At 45.5% G+C, this 20,605-nt stretch overlaps 1 protein-coding gene across 1 annotated transcript; it reads right to left on the bottom strand.

Moving 5' to 3' along the window:
- Positions 1-4,420: 4,420 nt before the first annotated feature.
- LOC123114854 (glutamate receptor 2.8-like) lies at positions 4,421-18,242 on the bottom strand. Its single transcript, XM_044536242.1, has 5 exons — positions 17,978-18,242; positions 7,351-8,693; positions 6,685-6,982; positions 5,739-6,133; positions 4,421-4,831 (listed from the first exon to the last, which is right to left on the bottom strand). Exons 1-5 carry the CDS (start codon positions 18,240-18,242, stop codon positions 4,421-4,423), a joined length of 2,712 nt encoding a protein of 903 aa, XP_044392177.1.
- Positions 18,243-20,605: the final 2,363 nt, after the last annotated feature.

Genomic DNA, 20,605 nt, shown 5'->3' with positions numbered 1-20,605 from the left:
CGATGCGGCGGCCTGCACATGGTGGAATTCACCCTTGCCGTTGCGGTCCCGGTTGGCTTCGAACTTGCATTTTCCAGGTCCAGCTCGCTGGAGTTCCTCCAGTAGCGGTTTTGGCCCCGGTTCTCTGGAGGTTGCGCTCTTTCCGGCTTCCTGGGTTCGTCGGTGGTTTGGCGGCTCCGGCTTCGTCGATCCAGGTCAGCGTTCTCCGGATCCTGGCTCGTCGACATGCTGGTTGCCGTTGCATCCCGTGTGTTGGTTCCTCTTCACCATGTCGTCGCCTCTCCGACCTTGACCGCCACCCCTTGCCTCGCCCCACCCCCGCCAGGTCCAATGCTTGCGATTCCGGTGGCAAAGCTCCCATTCGGGCGATGGCGACTCCAGCTTACGACATGTTCCTGTCTTCGGATTTAGTCGCGATAGCTTTGGGATTGTTCGGACATTGGCCAGGGCGAAATCCCTGCTTGATGCTGGCAGCGGCGACACCTGCGGGTGCCGTATGTACCATTCCTGGAGGCGCTGCCATGGCTTATTCTCCGAGCCCCTCTTCGAGCGTCGGGGGAAACCCCAGATCCAGTTCCGTGGATCGGACAACGGCGGCGTCACGGCATCTTTCCCCTTCATGAAGGCATCATCTTGCTGGCTTATGCCGTGTCTGGTACTAGATTCCGAGTGTTGGGTTGTTTTTGTTGGTCTGGGTAGTTTAGTGTTGTGTTGTAGCTCCTGTTTAGGCTGAGCATCACATGTCTCTCTGCTTGGGCACCATGTTCACATCATTATTGGTTGTGTCATCCGATGTACCCCCTCTGTATTCTCATTTCAACTCCTTCTATCAATGGAAGATACGCAAGCTTTGCGTATTCGCGAAAAAAACATATGGATGTTACTAATCTAAGTTACTCCATTATGACTAGCCTTAAACAAGTGATTTTGTGAGCCGTCGGTGAAGGATTTCGCCTCGAGTTCGGACCGTTGTTGCAAACCTTGCCCTAGCTCTCCCTCTACCCTAGCTCTCTCTCTCTCTCACTTCGCCCTAGGCCGAACCGAAGCGAGGAAGAAGAAGACACGAGGTGAAGGGGGACACGGTGGAGTTCCGGCGCACGAACGCCTGCCGCACAGACGGCTTGTTTTCCCTCGAGTACGAACTCGAGCTCACTCCATAGGCTGTTACTACGTCCACTACGCGGCTTTATACACACGCTACCCCGCCGCGGTCCCGACGCGTCCAACGAACCCAGCGCGCGCCCATACACGTGTCGGACGCGTCCGACCCGTCGCCACGGCTTATTAGCCCAACACAGATAAGGGCCAGCATTGGTGACGTGGAGCCGTTAGTGAAGGATTTCGCGAGCCGACGGAAGGCCGCGATCGAGCGGATGCGCAAGGATGTCGTCACATCCTTTAGCAACTTCGGGATGGAGATCCTGTGTTGGAGTTGTGTCGAATATAGTGTACGAGGTAGGTTACAGTTGGACTCGTAGTTGTATTGTGTTTAGATAGGATATGGAGTCGTGTCCTAGTAGGATACTTGTATCCTAGGCCTCTCATATATAGCGAGGGTAGACACACGATGTAACCTATGCCAACATAATAGCACAGGCACGCAAGGGGGAGCCGGCGGCGTGTGCCGGCGCCCGGGTGGCCGGTGTGCGGTATTGTGACGGTGTCATGGGGAGGAGCACCCATAGTCAGGCCCCGGGGATTAGCCATATCGGTGAACCTCGTTAACAAATCTCGGTGTCGTGCTCGTGTGATTGCTTGGTCCTCGGATGATCGACGAAGTGCCTCGGGTTTATTCTAACAAGTGGTATCAGAGCAATTTTTTTTGGCGGATTGCTACTAGTGCACGGAGGCGAGACCACGTGGGTTTTTGCTAGTGTACTTCGGCGTCGCGGGGATAGGTCAGATAATTTTTCGCAGGGTCAGCCATACAAAGAATCATGGCGCCATCGGGTACCAGGTTTGAGGTGGAAAAGTTCAACGGAACTGGAAGCTTTGGGTTATGGCAGACAAGGGTGAAAGATTTGTTGGCACAACAGGGATGCTTGAAGGCGTTGTTGCAGGAAGCCAAGCTAGCTAAGATGGAATTATCATGTGATGGATGGAAATTCACGGAAGATGATCTGGGAGCCTGGGTCAGACAAGACAGTTTGACGGATCGACATGGATGTCGGTTGGTACAGAAGACGGTGGTGGGATCAGCGATGCCATAGGTGCGTGATGCTTATGGTGACCGACTTCTGGGGCGTGGAAACACGTGGCACAGGCCCGAGTGCTTGTGCGGCTTCGACAAGACTATGGCGTGGGGTTGATTCAAGATGGCGTACGCATGTGATCTTGAAGTCGACGGGGCGTGAGGGTGGACTGATCATCTACCATGGAGTCATGTTGAAGGTGGAGCTGGAGTCTGGAGGACTTCACTCAATGCTGATTGAGGGGCTACGGCGTAAGACGTCAAAGACTCGAAGCCTATTCAGCGGGAAAAGCGAGTGACATGCAGTTCGGACTGGAGCCCAGTGGTCTGATGGAAGCGTGAAACTCATAATCGGTCGGTGATGATCGGTGGTACTCTGCAGTGGGGGTTGAGTGGTGTGGTTTCACGACCCTTGAGACTCGACCGGGACAACGGAGGCTCGACGCGGTAATAGCGGCGAGGCGTGCGGTATGCACGGGACATGGAGACGGGCCAGGGCTCTGGTGGTCATACATGTGGTGAGACAACTGCGAATTTGACTCGGGATGATTACAAGCAACGGTGAAATTCCTTCAAGTTTCAGACAGACAGTCAAGAAAGGAGTGGTGATGTTGAGTTCAGGTAACTCTTATGTGTGACACCCAATATTATGAGTTGTTCACTTTCATGCAGGTCAGTGATCGGTGTGTGATGGCATTGAACGGATACTCTGGAAGTTGGGAGCACAAGCTAGAGTAATAAGGAACTTAATTTTGCTCGAGTGTTGACTGTGGTCAAGAAAAGAAGGGACTACAAGTTGCAGGTGGAGTCACATGGAGTCTTTGGAGTAGCAGCGGTACTCATGGGATAAGCTCAAGTTCAATGTACATGGAAGTTTGACGCATGGACAAATCCAGGATGGTGAAGTATATTCGTCAAGGTGGAGTTTGTTGGAGTTGTGTCGAATATAGTGTACGAGGTAGGTTACAGTTGGACTTGTAGTTGTATTGTGTTTAGATAGGATATGGAGTCGTGTCCTAGTAGAACACTTGTATCCTAGGCCTCTCATATATAGTGAGGGTAGACACACGATGTAACCTATGCCAACATAATAGCACAGACACGCAAGGGGGAGCCGGCGGCGTGTGCCGGCGCCCGGGTGGCCGGTGTGCGATATTGTGACGGTGTCATGGGGAGGAGCGCCCATAGTCAGGCCCCGGGAATTAGCCACATCGGTGAACCTCGTTAACAAATCTCGGTGTCGTGCTCGTGTGATTGCTTGGTCCTCGGATGATCGACGAAGTGCCTCGGGTTTATTCTAACATCCTGAAAGCGGCCCTCACGCAGCTGCTCCTGTACTACACGAGGCTGACCGAGTGCGTCAAGAGGGTCAATGGTGGCTCTGCCCTCAACAAGGACCTGGTCTCCATATCCTCCATCCTGTACGAGATCAAGAAATACTCTAGGACCTTTTAGTAGTAGTCACTGCTCCATCCCTGGCCCTGCCCTGCCATGTACACACACTGAAATGGAACTCTGATCCATGCCATGCTACTTGAAAAAAGAACATCCGTCGGGTTTCGCCCCTTTGTAAGTACAGAGCCATGTGTTCTTCCGCGGTTATAGGTATACTGCCAAGTGTTTGTTTACAGGGTGGTATCAATGTATCAAGGTTACTTGATTGTAATGTGATTTTGCAACAACAGTCTATGTTAGTTATCCTGAGATTTCTGGGACCCCATGGCCTGGCTTAAGACAGCCATCCGTGTGCTGGGACTGATGCAGCCAGTGTGGCTTAGACAAGAATTCGTTTTTGATTATTATATGCAGAGCATAGAACAAAGACAACCACTAACCAACCATTGCAAAAGAGATGAAAGTAACACCTACGACTAAATTGATTTCATTCACAGCAACGCCTGCAAGGGATAAAGGCCCTCACACCATACTCTGTTGTTTGTCAAAGACCACGGTATTTTATAACTGTCAGACTAAATTATTGTAGTTTTTTGATACTTTGATTTGTACATAGTACAATGCTTTACTATCAAACATAGCCTAAGCCTTTTCAGCTGCTCTGTCGGCCGAGCGATGCCTGAAAGGCTGAAGCAAATTTACTTGATTCTGCATGCATAGCAAATTATACGAACCCAAGTCCAGCCTAGCTGGTCGGTTTCCCCGCAGTTGTTCGTTTTAACTTGAGTAACCTATGAATGATTTGCGCACGAACGAGTTGGTAATGAGGTCTTCTTATCTTGGGTGTGTGCATGCATTCATTGACAATGTTGTTTGGCTCTTCATCAATTCAAGTCCCTGTCCATTGCTGTTTTGATCTCCTTGCTCTTCCATCTTCTCCTTTTCCTGCCCAGGTCCAGATTCATTCTGGCCATCTCCTTTGTTCTCTGCATTTTCTTGTTGTTTTTTGTAGCGCCTCATCAGCACGGCTACAAGAGGGGAACATGTTGTCACAATTCCAGTTAGGAGGAATAATCCCCCAAAACTTTCAAAAGTGATAGCGCCTGAACCATCAAGTGTGCCATCATTTTCATGGCTATTTTGACCTATCCATTTCTTTTCAAATTGAATGATGGTCTCTCCTCCTGTTATGTTGAGTATTGCCCTCGATAATTCAGCACGTAGCGGAGAATTCTTGGGAAGCGCCTAATAGGCAGAGAGACCATTGTTATAAGCTGCACGTGCTAACACATAATGTTCCACTAACAATATCTGACCTTATAATAGCATGAAAAAAGATTATTATTTTCCTTATATATAATAGCATATGTATGGTCAATGTGAATTATTTTTTATTATTTAGCAGTAGGGTACCCTACAGAGAATTAAGCCAAAAGTTGCTTAAATAGCACAGAAGAACTAGTAGTAAAGACTTCAGCCTTAGTTTGTGATGGTTGTGCAGCGTTATGATGTATGTAGTCATTTTTAAAGTTGTTATAAGAAGGTTGTCAAAAGTCTATTGGTCTGTTTGGTAAATCAAATTCGAGTTAGATGAAGTATTATCGATGGCTGGCCTTCCACATGAGATCTCATATGTTCTCAAATGCAAATATGCTATGTACTTGATTTAGAAAAAGAAAGATAGCCACACACCTATATATCTAAAAGTAAACCAACCATCAGAGGCTATTCATCATAAACCATTGCAACGGAGCCTCAATATGATTAATTGGAAATATTAGCTCATGTTAAAGATTCGACACTAAATGTGTGGATCTATGTTGTTATGTGATGGTTTCTCCAAGCCTCTTGTATATATGTGGTCGTGTATGGTAGATAAATTTATTAAAAGTGTATTCTATTCATTTTGCTATTTATTTCCTTGTCTAGCGTTGTTACGGAAGCTAGGTTGCAGAAATTTCTTGTCATAAAATTGCATCATGCCACCGGGACGCCATTTCATAGCGTATATTTATATATTTTAAGTTTGAATTTTTGAACTACAATCTTAGGGTGTCATGGTACGTAAAATTAAAGGAAACACATATGCACATCATTTGCATGGATCACTAGCAAACTTTTCAAGAGAATAATGAGTTTAGTTAAAACTTACAAATGCAAAACCTGCACTCTTATAAATTGGCCCCACCATCGTGTAACCTTTGTTGTACTTTGCGAGAAAAAGTTTGATGTATGGGACTTCGTCTACAAGTGCAGCAATGCTTCCATTGGAAAGAGCACTATAGAAATCGTCAGGTGTAGCATAGCCCCTGATCTTTGATGCATCAAAATCAATCCCCAACAGTAGGCCTTCTACAAAGGAACCTTGGTGGAACCCTACGTATTCTCCATTCTTCTGTAGTTCATGAACATCAGTCACTGTTGGTGAAAGCTGTTGTACAGTAAGCATTGATGCAAAGCTTGCCGTATAACTTGCTGCAAGTACCAGAAGAACAACCCTCCATACACGTAGAACAATTCTAGCCAGAAAGTGTTTCAGCTCCTCCTCTGCAGAAATTAAGATCAAGATTTCATTAAGACACCAATGAAATTTCAAAGCTCTGCAATGCACGCGATTGATACGCCCCTCGGGGAATAGAAGAATACCAGGCACAGGATATCAATTTCTTTATATGATAATAAATGCAAATCATACCATCAGTTTTTAACTGATTAAAACAGAGGATAACGTCAGATGCCAAGATAGATTTTCTCTGTAGTGAAGTGCAATTAAGAACAGACGCATTGCTTATTTTTTTTTGCAGAAGATAGAAAATGGGATTAGTCCATTTCCTCCCTTTGATTCTTCATACTGCGTTTGTTATGCATTACTAACTAGATAGATCCAAGTTATTCTTTGTGGAATTTTTGCAGAAAAAAAAACTACAACAGACTCTACTGCCTAGAGATGCTTAGTCAGATCAATGTAGTAATCTTTGACACATGAATCTTTCAATGCTTCTTCTTATTTTGATATAGTGCAACATATGCTCTGTCTATGCAACTGAAATGCCGCTCAACATTTACAAATATCTAAGAAACTGGAATGTTTACTCAACTCTCTTCAAAAATGGAGAATATTGTAATCGCCAGTTGTTCGAGTGAAAAGGGATCATGTTCATTGTCCTTTAGATACTCTAGAAGCCAGACAACAAATCCTGTGTACATAAAGAATATGATGCTACCAAACCACATCGCAGTGCTTAATGGTCTCAAGAAAAGCCACATGTCCATATTCAAGTTTTCCTTGACCGGAACAATCATCCCTACTCCAGATTCTGTGTATGGTACAGTGAAGTCGACATACAATGTTCTATTGTATCTTATAGTAGTATCTGCAACCGCTATGTCGTATTCCTGCAATGGCATTAGTCAGCTCTATCTATTTGAGAAAAAAACATAGATACATATAAGATTTATTAAACAATATAAGCTCAGTTGGTTATCAAAGAAAAATATTTCAGCAAGCAATAGCCTTTTGGTTTGATTTGAGAAAAAAATAGATCTTCTCTGGTTGGCATCATTTTGTGTTTTTTTTAAATGTATACGAAATGAAATAATTGCAGTCTGAAAGCAGAACAAAACGTTGTACGGAGATGAGGAATAGCATTCATAGTACATGGTGAAATGTTAAGCTACTAGAGTTTTTTCTTAACAGTGAAATGTAAGCAATTTCTAGTTTCTGCACATGGCAGAGAAATTTCCTTTTATGAAGTATTTCTTACCTGAAGATAGACTTGATAAACAAAATCATTGTAGCTCCCCGAAGTTGCTGTATCACCTGTGTCAAATTCTATGTAGTCATATGAAACTGGAAAAGGTAGCCTCTTTACTGCCTCCTCAAATATGTCAACTGAAAGGCCACTTGCTGTTGTTGCCTTAGTGACAGGATCTTTGTATGTCTTTATAAACTCCGGATTTTCGCTTGAGTACACACCTACTCTAAGCTTCTTACCATCTGTAGGAATTTCCCAGCCCATTGGTTTTTCGGTCGACTCTCCCGGCCAAATTACAGGATTTAGATCAGGCATTGAAGCTGGTCCTGTCTTTTTGAAGTAATCTTGCTTTAACTCCCGTGAAAGTCCACTTTTCACATTCCAAAACCCAATTTCTCTCCAACCTCTCCCAACCACATTTATTATTTGGAACACAGAAACTTTAAGTTGTCGTCCGTCTGTAAGATCAAAGTCACCACTTAAACCTCTGAACTTATTTTGTACAATTGATGTTAATAGTTTATGACCCTTAATGGAAATATCCATGGATTCCAAACATGTAGAATTTTTAATGTACCATGGTTGCTTATTTCTGGCACTTGATATCCCAACATTTTCTGCTGCCTGTGCCAATACCCATGTCGTATCATAGCCCCATAGACCAACAATGTTTAGTTTATTAAATGGTGATGCATCTGGGTTATCCTGTTGGTACATTCTATTCCACCTTATGGATAAGTCATCAAGTTCTTGTGATCTAGGAACATAATACCTTACTCCTAGCACACCATTCATTGCCTGAAGGACACTTGGATTGAGTGAGTCGATGATGTTTGCCACTCCATTTGTGATGATCCACACAAACCCTTTGTTCATCATCCCTAACTCTTTTGCCTTCATAAAAAGAAGGGTAGTCATAGTGGATGACATATGAACAATAAACACCCTTGTTTGCCTTGCAATCAATCCATTGAGTTCTTGTAGAATGGTTTCACTTGTTGCTGCCAAAGGGATGACACTGCGATATGGAACACGGACATCAATTTCTTGAAGTACATAAATGAGGTATGGTAGAATGTCTCTTCCATAGTCAGTGTCTTCGTATACTGCCACCACTTCTCTCCATCCATATGCTTGTACAAGTGAGGCAATGCTCTTCACCTGAGCTGAGTCATTTAATGTTGCTCGTAAAAAATATGGCATACTATCAGAAGTGAGAGAGGGGCTTGTTGCTGTGAACGATACTATGGGGACTTGGGTTACATTTCCAAGATTGGATATGAACACAGCTTCAGATGATTTCTGGGGACCAATGATGGCTTGAACTTTGTAATCCTTCAATAATTCAATAGCTTCAGAAGGGCAAAAGGAAAACAAATACTTGTCAAATAATAGTTTTGAAAATAATAATCCGCAGCACTCAACATCATAACTGGTTCTTTCATGATTCAAAAAAGGTTAAGAAAAACATAGTTTTGGGCCTTCGCCTTCTTGTTTTATTAATCCATACTCTAATACAACCTTTCCTTTGTGCTCCCTAGAATATTTGATGCTACAAGAACCAAGTGACGCTACAAGAAGAATATTTGACACAACACTCATGTGCAAGGAAATACAATTAGCAAACACAGAAGGCAGAGCATATGCTGTTTGTTACATACCTGCACATGTATTAAAATGGTAAGGGTAACAATGTAATGCTATGGAGAGATTAAGCCGATTGAGTCCACAATGTTGCCACAACAAAATCCTAACTAAATAAAAAACCATTTTGGTCTTTGTATGGATAGAGGATCTTCCTATGTTATATTGTATAACGCTCATCCATGAAGTACAACTTAGAAAGTGATTGCGTTCACAATATGAGATACAGGGCTTGAAATATTAACCACCCACTCAAAAATGTCGGAGTTGAATTTCTGAGGTATTCTAACTCTTAGCAATATTATCAGTACAATGTACTTGTTCTGTTGCAAAATGTGCCCAGTTATCCTTTTCAGGAAAATGCAAGGATGGTGCCTCAACAAATTGATAGAAAGAATTTGTATCTATTGTTATGTCTCATCCGACGACTGTTTCTAGCTTGTTGTGTATGTTGGGTACCATGTATTTTGACTTTCTGATTTTGAACTTTGACAATAAGTTTCTTATAAGATATTCCATTGATAGTTTCATACTTACAAAATTACAATCACAAGAAGCACATTTGAATATAAATATGAATTCCATTTGAATATAATTTTGGTCTGTGTATGTATGTATTTGGGAAGGGAAAAATGGCTAGTGTTTTGCTATGGAGGTAGTATTTTTCTAATTCCTATGGAATTTATCATTGACTTGTGGAGGTTTTAAATACTTGTTTCAATGGTCATTAAGAATGACTACTTTGTAGTTTTTGCTTATGGCCTGGGAGAAGGGAAAGCTTCACGTGCATGTTTTAGTTTCAGTTTTCGGGTCATACTATAGTAGGGAATTACTTGATTGGGCTCATTTGGGGAAATTAATATGTCACACAGGAATGTGTTTTCGACTAAAATAACCTCCTTTTTCTGCATTGTGATATTCATGCATTTTGCGTTTGGTTTGAGGTCACTCAGGTATTCCCAACAAATGGGAAGCATCGAAAATAACATATATCCAATTAGGGAGGGATGATGAACCGGTAGTGGGTGTGGCTCAATCCAAAGAGCACATCACCAAACTATTTTTTTAGGGGACATCACCAAACTATTATAAGGGTTTATTTGTCTGCATGTCCAGAACTTTCGGGAACAAATATCCTAAATGATAAGTGCCACACGTGTGGCACGAAGCAACATGTCCTAAATGCCTCTTTTACCATTCATTTTGCCATGTCAAAACAGATGACATTGGCAGAAATCTTTTTGGTTTTCAGGCTTAAAAACATTTTATCCCCTAAATACAAAATATGATTAGAAATCCATTTTTACCATTAGATCTGTCTCGACGAGATCTTCAAAATTAGATCCAATATTTATATGTTTTGATGACTTTTTTTAGCCAAAAGTTGCAATGATATTTACACTAAAGTTGCCATAGTGTTTACACTAAAGTTGTCATGACATGTTTGATCTAGTTTTTAATTCTAGATTTAAAGCTACCATTGTATTTCAACTACTTTTTATGACAATTTTTTGATCATGGATTTTTTTAGTAATTAACCATGACAAATTTAATTCATGGATCATGTCATTTTTAGTAATTCAACATGGCAAATTTAGTTTATATGGCAATTTTAGTTTATAGATCATGACAATTTTAGTATTTTGAGCATGGCAATTCTAGTATTTTGACCATGAAAATTATTTTTTGAATGGCCCATGTCAAATTTTAGTGCATGTATCATGGCAAATTTAAGTAATTCACCATGGCAATTTTATTTTATGGTTCATGGAAAATTTAAGTCATTGATCATGCGCTTTTAAAGTAATTGATGGCAGATCTCTTTTTAATTACGGACCATGTCAAAATTATTTCATGGATCATGGCAAAGTTTAGTAATTCACCATGACAAATTTAGTTTCTTAATTTGCTTTTTATAATATGTCAAAATTTACTTTAAACATAGAAGAAAAGGTAGTTGAAACATATCATGACAACTTCAATGTAAACACCATGGCAATTTATATGCAATAGACCTGACAACTTTTAACCACAAAAAGCCATCAAAACATATTGATATGAGATCTAGTTTTGAAGATCTCGTCGCGACGGATTTAATGGTGAAAACTGATTTTAATTGGATTTTTCATTTAAGAGATAAAACATTTTAAAACGGAGAAATCCAAAAAGATTCCCACATGCATGCATGCGGTGACGTGGCAATCTGTCTTTTTCTTTAGAGACCTGTGGTGCGCCTCCTCCGTGCCACACATGTGACAGATATAATCGTCCAAAAATATTCCTTAGCAGCGGAAAAGGAAATCCTCACGGATCCTTTCATGGAAAGGATGCTAGGTAGTCACTCTGTGCATTTTAAAACCGAACCGAAAAACCATACCGAAAATAAACTAAACCGAACCAAATTCACGGGTTTTATGGTTTCTGGTTTCGATATGGTATGAACTTTTCATACAATTTTGAATTTCGGTTTTTATGGTATACACCGAAAAACCGAATGGTTAACCAAATAAACTGAAATGTGTGTGTGTGTATATATATATATTTCTTGAGGCAAGCAACGATACAAGTAGTCATTTTTCTTGTATAAGAGTAAAATTTCCTGCAAAGAACATCCATTTTTTCTTGTAGCGTAGTAATTTTTCTCTTGCAAAAATGCTAACCACGTCGTCCATAACCTTTCAAGGCATGAATTGAGGCATGCATATATACTTATATAAAGTTATATACCATTTGTATTAAAAAGTATTTGTTTGAATTTATAAGTTTGTAAAATATAGTATGTCATTTTCAAATTCGCGACAACTTTGGTTATTATGGTATATATCGAATATACCAAAATAATTTGGTATATACCAAAACCGAACCATATTTTAATATCATACCGTATAAACCAAAGTATTAATACCATACAAACCGGAAAACCGTATAAACCAAATTATGCAAACCGAATAAACCGAACGCACAGAGTGACTAGGTAGGCCATCCCTCTGATGGAACGTAATAAAACACTTGGACTGGATGGTTTTCAGTAGAGTTTTACCGGGTATTTTGGGAGGTAATCAAAGAAAACTTGATGGATTTGTTCCATGCATTTCATACCATTAACCTACCACTGTATAATCTAAACTTTGAGGTGATTAAATTTTCCCAAAATGTAAAGATGATGTGTGGATTAAACATGAGTTTCTGAGTATATTCACTAAGGTGGAAAGAAATACAATTAATCAGGTTGTTGAATACGTGGTTCTGCCAACCCAAATGGCATCATGAATGGTAGAAACATTCTCGAAGGGGATCTAATTCCTCATGAGCTTCAGCAAAAAAGATGGGAGGGGCAAGTTAAAAATTTATTTTGAGAGGCGTACTATAAACACTAGTAACTTTTACCGGAGGGTGGAGAAGTTCATATTCGGTGGAAGTTATTGATATTAAAGTTCTTCCATTTCAGACCCTGAAAGGAATTCTAGAACGACATAGATTATTTCAGGACTAGAAACTCCCGTCAAAGACGGTTGGACTTGAACTTCAACCATATTGACTGTTCTGCTAGAGGGCTTCCCCCTCGGCCCCCGTCGCTCCCGCTGGAGGCGGCTGGGCGAACCCTAGCTCTCGCGGTCTCCCTCTCCTCCCTCATCCCCTCCTTCCTTGCCGTTGCCGGAGGGCGCTGCCGAGCAAAGCCTGGGCGGCGGCGGCGGCAAGGACCCTACTCCTCCCCACATGGGGTCGTCAGCGGGGGCTGCGGCGGCGGCTGTGCGCGCAGCTGGGACGACGGCTCGGGTGCGCGATGGTGTGGCGGTGGCTGCACAGGGTGCCTTGGGTGCGTAGCGGCGCCCGCGCGGACGTCCTCGTCGCCCTGGGTCCATGGTCGGGCAGTGGTGCGCAGGTGGCCGATAGCGGACATGGGCGCTAGTGGCTCTTGCGCGCGCCCATCTGGAGGGCGTCGGCTGCTGTCGTGGCGCATCTCGGCGCATGGCTGTCTTGAGAAGTCCTCGCTGGATTTGGAGCTGCCAGGTCTAGCAGGAAGCAGCGGCCGACGACCTGTTGAAGTGGACATTGGTGACAAGTTGATGGTGGCCCGCCGTTCGTGTGGTGGCATGGAGGTCCAGCGGGGTGGCTGTAGGTGGTTGCACAAGTCGTCGGTGCTGTCGTGACTGCCCTGGCGGTGATGTTTTGTGGTCGGTGGCGGGGTGCATGCGGTTGGTGGTAGTGCCATGTCTTCTCCTAGGTCTGAATCGGCAGCACACGGGTTGCTCGAGTGGCGGGGGTGGCGATGATCCGAGGCTCGTGCTCGAACAGGTCAGCTTTGGGTCCGAGGTTCTGCTCCGGGTAGATGGGGTAGGCCGGTCTGGGTGGTGCCCGCGGAGGGTCCGTTGCTCCTCCCGCAGGCATTGTGGATTGTGGTGGTGTTCGTAGCATTGGTGCGTCGTCGCTCGGATCGGTGTCAATTACCACAGACATGGCGTCGTTCGAGTTTGCGATGGACGAGCTCGGCGGCGGCCATCGGGAGTCACGGAGTCGGGTCCTTCCCAGTACACCGGGATTGGCTAGGGACTCGAGCGTGAGTACCTCCTATGGTGGAGGCGCTCATCCAAACTCGGTGGTTGATGCCAGGATAGGACTAGAGGGTTATCTCTGCTTGTCCTACCGTGGTTGGTTGCGCTGAGAAGTAGGCGGTGTATGGTGTTTTGCAACAGGGGCGGTGGTCTCGGATGGCGGGCTTCATGGGTGGCTTTCCGGCAAGGGGTGTAGTGTCGAGAGGCTTTGGCTTTGCCTAGACCTGGTGGGGATGGATTGACCCTCGAGGTGGTGATTGGGATTTCTCTTGGTGGTGGCGGCGAGTGTCCGAGTGAAAGCTCGCATTTTTGGCGCCGGCGATGGTGGCGCCTGTGGGTGTCGCTTGCTTCCTAAAGACGTCATTGTGGGGCTCACCCTTGTGTCAGGGTAACAGATGGAAACCTCTGTCTAATCGGACTCGGAAACGGCGACGCTTTGTGTTGTCACCCTCTTGGGGGCGTTGTCGTGGAGCTCAGGAGTCTACTGCCGGGCCGTGGCGAGGTGTTAGATTCATTCTAGGTTTATGTTGTATCTTGTGTTCTGCTTTGTAAGGGAGCCTCCCCACCATATTGTATCATTCAGACGTGTACTTTGTTATGTTGCTTTATATATAAAGCGGGGTGAAAGCCTAGTTTAAGAAAGACGATTGGACTTCAAGAAAACCTCTCGTCCCATCGCTTTCGCAAGCAGCGGCTGGCGAGCCACCAGCCCGGCCACCTTCACTCCCTATCCCCCTCCCCCTCAGTATCAACAAAAGGCACTGCTGGTGAAAGCCTAACACACATCAGCGGCGGGGCTCCCCCCTCCCAAGCGGTGATGATGACGTCGAGGCTGCGGAGGCTGCTCGGGTCGGTCGCATGGAGAGGTGGTGTCGCGTCAGATCTGGCATGATGTCCTCGCTTGGGCGGGAGGGTGGTGGCGGTGGTGGCCCTACTAGGGTGTTGCTCTGGGATTCTCTATGGCGTCATAGTGGTAGTTCTCATAGCGGTGCAGAGCTTGCCGCCGGTGCGATAGGGTAGCATGGTGGTGGCCGGGATTCAACCTAGATTTGGTCGGGTGCTTGATGACGAACATCGGCGTCCCGAAGCACATGCGGGTGGGTGTGCGGCGACGAGATTGGGCATGGCGAGCGACACTGGGCAGCGGGCGGGTTTTGTGGTGGCGGTGTGACTTTGCATCCCAGCATGCTTGGGCATGCTACTCCAGCGTTGCGGCATGCGTGCTCACTCGAGTGACACGAGGCGTCCTGGCTCCGATGTGCAGTCTTTTGGATCAGTGCTAATGGCTATGGGCATGGCACTTCCGAGCTCGCCTGGGCCAAGGCTAGTAGGCTATGGCCAGGGCTTGCTCAGTGGAAGTCTTCAGCGGTCACCGAGGAGTGCTCCCACCGGTTCACCAGGAATGGGTGGGGACGCTTCTCACCGTTGAGGCATGGACGCCGACTTGGTGGCTGATGTCGGGCTAGGAGTGCAAGAAGGTGCCTATTGCTCTTCCTACCATGGTTGGTGAACTGGGATGTGGATGGTAGGGTGGCATCTCAAGTCTTGGATGACGGGGGCAGTGGCCTTGGATGGCTCTTCGGTGGCCATCACGACGGTGGTGATTATGCCTCTTGGCCGTGTGGGTGGCAAGGGGTGTAGTGGCGGGTGTCTCGGGCTCGCTCTCTGGTCCTGCAGTCGCAACATCTAGACCTGGAGGTCTATGCTCGTCACAGGTGTCCTGGGTGCCTTGTGGTGGCACGGGTGAGCTGTCGAAAGAAAGCTCCATGCTTTGGCACCTATGGCGGTGACACTCGCGGGTGCCGCTCTCCTCTTGAGGACCTCATTGTGATTCTCCTCTCCGTGCAGGGTTCCAGATGAAGACCCTTGTATGCCTCAGACTTGACAGTGGTCGATGCTTCCTCTCTTGAGGGCGTTGATGTGGAGCTTAGATATCCCAGGACATGTCGTGGCATTGTATTCATGCCTGCATGTGCTAAACGCAATGACGTACATTTGTGTTGTACGTTTATCCTGAGATCTGCTTTGTACGGAGGCTTTCTCACTACCTTGTGTCATTCAACCGCGTATTTTGGTTTGTTCTTTATCCATAAAGGAACGCGAGAGCCTATTTCAAAAGAATCTACTGCAAAAGCGATAATTAAAAGGAAATAACAATGTCTGAAGTGTCAACATGCCCACAGATCAAGGTGCATGACATCCAAGACCTTGCAATAGGATATGCCAGTCTCTTGACAAACTGGTTGTTAAAATTAATCAATGATAATGGTATGCGCCAGGAATTAACTAAACTAGAGAATACCCTGTTGCGGAAATCAGTTAATGAAAGTTTAGGTTGATAACATGAGAACTGAAATTTAAAATACATATGACTAATTATGTTCGATAATGTATATTTGTAACAATATTTATTTAAGTAGAACAATTAAATAAGAAAAACACTTTCCCATGCATGGTTCAATGTTATGGTGTGTCTTTTCCATGCATAATTGCATATTGAGACGGAACTTATTCCATTCATAATTGTACGATGAGATGGACATGCTTGAATGTTGAAATAAATAAGTTAGTGAAGATGACTCTTTTACGGATAGAATTCAGGTTTATTAGCGTCCTTCACATTTTAGGTCAAATTTTATCTTAAATTTAACTAATAAAATATAAATTATATGCATAAAAATAGTACACCACTGAAAACTTAGTGGATCGCGACGTAGCGTTTTGACATGTTGAGTTTTCCAGTGGCGTGGTTTCCTTCTTTCTAAAAAAAGAGGATTCTGCATAACATGATGCATACATCCAAGCATGATTTATTTTTATCTTTAGCATTCTAAGAGCATCTATAGGCGGATGCCCTAAACCCGCTTTAAACGCCCGGGCGAACGGACCGGTCGTCCGGTCACAAAAAGGATACCTAGACGGGCTCTTTAAATGGGCCTCAAACGCCCGAGCTGACCGGCACCCCTCATATCTAGCCCAAATCTGGGGCGGATATGGGGCACCTGGGTGCATCCGCCATGTCGGACTAACAATGGGGTCCCACAGGAAAACATTTTGAGACCCAGTGGTCCAAAGCTCGTCTCCTCCGTCGGACCGATGGCGCCACGTGGCGCCACTCCGGCGGGCCGCGTAGTGCCTACCCCGGCTATTTAAGCCAACCGTCGGCATGAAACCCTATCCGTCCATATTTTCCCCCTCCCATCGGCGCTACTTTCCACTCGCCGTCCGTCACCACTAATAGTCACGTCGCCACGCTGCAGCACCAGCTATAGCTCCTTGAGTAAAATCCCGGCAAGGCGCGAAGCCCGGATCACCGCGGGGCTACCTTCAGACATGGTGGATCCAGAAGAGGACTTGGGGGAGGATGAGATTGAGGAGTCGGAGGAGGACGAGCAGAAGGAGAATGTGGGGGACGCTAGGGACGCGGATCTGCAGACGGAGCAGCAGGCGATCCTCGATTCCCTCCGGCCGGAGTCGGAGGCAGTGTCCAGACGCCATCGTCGGCGGGAGGTGGAGGCGGAGCATGCCGCGGAAGTCGACGAGATGCTCGCGCATATGGATGAGGAGGAGCCGGAGGAAGATGTAGGGGACGCTGGGGATGCGGATCTGCAGATGGAGCAGCAGGCGATCCTCGATTCCCTCCGGCTGGGGTCGGAGGCGGAGGCCAGACGCCATCGTCGACAGGAGGTGGAGGCGAAGCACGCCATGGAAGTCGACGAGATGCTCTCTATATGGATGAGGAGTAGCCGGAGGAAGATGTGGGGGATGCTGGGGATGCGGATCTGCAGAAGGAGCAGCAGGCGATCCTCAATTCCCTCCGGCCGGAGTCGGAGGCGGAGGCCAGATGTCGTCGTCGGCAGGAGGTGGAGGCGGAGCACGTCGCGGAAGTCGACGAGATGCTCGCGTATATGGATGAGGAGGAGCCGGAGGAAGATGTGGGGGACGCTGGCATGCGGATCTGCAGAGGAAGCAGCAGACGATCCTCGATTCCCTCCGGCCGGAGTCAGAGGCGGTGGCCAGACGACATCGTCAGCAGAAGGAGGAGGCGGAGCACACCGTGAAAGTCGACGAGATGCTCGCATATATGGATGATGATGAGGAGGAGGAGGAGGAGGAGCTCTCCTATGCGCCCATCCACATCGTATTACGTAGATTTATTTTGCATGGTTTGTATGTATCTAAAGGATAAAATCATAAAATACGAGAGACCTATAACATCAAATATAAGGCGTGACCGGTGGGCATTTGAGGGGTCAGATTGGCTGCTCTAAAACTCTTACCGTGTTTGTTCGAGTTTGCATGCTTTGGACATTTTGTTGACTACCTATGTGCACCTATGATGTGGAGACGAGGTGAAAGTTTAGGATGGCACTCTGCAGACACCGCCGCCATTGTTTTTCCTGAATCCTGACAGTGCGGCACTCTGCAGACATACGTACCTGCTGATGCAGCCCGGACATTACTGCCCATGGAGTCCCTGATGTGGAGAACGAGCTTTGTGCTGTAGTTCTGGTGGGCGGCGTAGAAATCCTGGACGGCCAGCAGAACGCTGGTCCGCGCCCCTTTGCCCACCGGCGATCCCAGGTCGAGGATCACCCCGACGTGGAATCCATGTGCTTCGCCGGTGGTGGCGTTTTGGGCCGCGCCGAAGCCGAAATCGGCGACGAGTAGCAGGAGGAGGATGGCTCCACGCGTTTTCTCCATAGCGCTGAGATGCATTAAGTCTGCACCCTCTTGTGTAGGACTCCACTCGTCGAAGGCATATATATTGCCTCCAGGGTTGGTGATGATGAATTGATGATACTGCCGGTCGGCCAGGAAGTTTCGGGGTAGATTCGCTGGTTTGTGACAGGTTCAGTTGTTTATTCTTCCTCGTTAGGATCTAGCTAGTGTTCGTTTTGCAGCTAAAATACAGTCAACTTCTACCGGGGTTCCCTCCGCTTGCTTAAATGAATATTCGGATGAGACGGAGAGGAAACAAGATGCGTGCATGACTGCATGGAGTGTTGACGGAATCTATCCCCGGCCAGAGAATCGACGCGTATTGACACCTGGGTGCCGTGCCGTGCCGGCGCGTCTATGATCCTTTAATTTGTCTGTACAAATGTATTCCTTCCGTCCGGAAATACTTGTCGTAAAAATGACTAAAAATGAATGTTTATATTTTCAGACAGGAGAGTACTAGTACGATTTTTTTAGCTCGTGGAATCTTGTTCTAGAGGAAGAGGGGGTCATTCGTGAACCGAAACTAGTGTTCTTCAGTTTTTGGTATAAGGTACTTCCTCTATGAAAAAATATAAGAATGTTTAGATCACTATTTTAATAATTTAAACGTTCTAATATTTCTTTACGGAGAAGTTATATATTAACATTAAGCTAATATCAATCACAACAAGCCTCTCCATACAATACGATATCCAGAGTCAGTTGAGATATCCATGACTGAAAGTGCATTCCATATAACCCTAGTTTGTTTTGACTATTTATGACAAAACATCATTGAGAGGGCTCCACTCGCACTACTGGAATTTTTTTATACGCCGAGTGGCTGGCTCTTTGCCAAGAACAAAACCACGGGCACTCGGCAAACACATATACGCTGAGAGTAGTACTAGGCAAACACAGGTTCATGACAACGAGGTGATGTTGCTGAGAGGAAGATGTCGGTGTCAAAACCGGCAGATCTCGGATAGGGGGCCCAAGCTGTATGTCTGCGATCGATGCTAACAATAATCAAAGGGACACGGTGTTTACCCAGGTTCGAGCCCTCTTAATGGAGGTAAAACCCTGCTCCTGCTTGATTATATTCGATGGATATAGGGTTACAAGAGTTGATCTACCTCGAGATCGTAATGGCTAAACCCTAACTTGGCTAGCCTATCAATATTCTGATCCTGCCTTCGGTCTAAACCCTTCGGTTTATATAGATACCAGAGGGGCCTAGGGTTGTACAATGTCGGTTCAACAGAAAGGAAATAGTATATCCGAACACCTCAACTTCCCATCCACGCATACGGGAGCTCTAACCGGACACGAGAGGTGGCCTCTTCCTTGTATCTTGACGGTCCATCAGTCCGACCCATATCGAATAGACCGGATGCTAGAGGACCCTTTAGTCCAGGACTCCCTCAGAGGACACGGCGAAGAAGGCACATCCGGTAAACGGCACAGACGCCAAGAGCACTACACGACAAAGAGATGCCACGTGGCATGTCCGTTTACATCTGACGGCTCCGTGACTTGCTATTGTCTTTACCGATCGGTAGTTGTTTTATAGAACTTTTTCAAATATAAGATGTGATCTCATTGTGTATCAGGTTTGGTCACTAGTGGGATATGATTGGTGACCCCTACAAATAAACAACTTTTCTAGTTGTCTTCATCAAGGTCATAGTATGTACTTCCTCCGTTTCAAAATAGATGACCCAACTTTATACTAAAGTTAGTATAAAGTTGGGTCATCTATTTTGGAACGGAGGGAGTACTTGTGAACCAATCTGTGGTTGGATGGTTAGGAGCACAGTGATATTCCCGGCTGATCATGGCTTAAGTTCTGTACTTAGCATTTTCTGGATTTATTTCAGGCCTCCCGACGATGTGCGTTCAGTGGGAGGACACTTTCCTGTTGACTACGAATACGTCTATGACGACTTCATCAATCTTAAGACAATGTGCTTCCCCAGTCTCTCAAAGATGCCCATAGAGAGAGGGTGTGCGTGCGTGCGTTCATAGAGATGAGTGTGCATGTTTAATTATGTATATGAGCGTCTGCGTCTGTGCTGTTTAAAAATGACGTCCTAGTATCTACTTTATAACTCTTTAGTGAATTCAGTATAGAACAATTGTACTATGAAGAGGGGCACAAGCAAATATTTTTGTTTGAATTTCAAGAACAGATCCAAAGCCTAGTTATCCAAAATCCACTCCTTCACCAATTTTTGTATAAATATCTCTAAGCCCTCACAATTTCGTAGATTTTCTTCTGGTACTACAGAGACTCTCAAGGTTATTCTTACTTAGAGATCAAACAAAGACTCAACAATTCGAAAAATTGCTCCAAATATTAT

This window comes from Triticum aestivum, chromosome 5B (genome assembly GCF_018294505.1).
Source record: "Triticum aestivum cultivar Chinese Spring chromosome 5B, IWGSC CS RefSeq v2.1, whole genome shotgun sequence".
In the NCBI taxonomy this organism is placed as follows: domain Eukaryota; kingdom Viridiplantae; phylum Streptophyta; class Magnoliopsida; order Poales; family Poaceae; genus Triticum; species Triticum aestivum.
This window is presented reverse-complemented; position numbering and strand designations above follow the sequence as displayed.

Coding starts and splice junctions, on each gene's coding strand:
- LOC123114854 (XM_044536242.1), bottom strand. CDS start 18,242: ATGGAGAAAACGCGTGGAGCCATCCTCCTCCTGCTACTCGTCGCCGAT. Junction 6,983..7,350: donor TTTATCAAGTCTATCTTCAG/GTAAGAAATACT, acceptor ATGCCATTGCAG/GAATACGACATAGCGGTTGC. Junction 6,134..6,684: donor ATTCTCCATTTTTGAAGAGA/GTTGAGTAAACA, acceptor TAATTTCTGCAG/AGGAGGAGCTGAAACACTTT.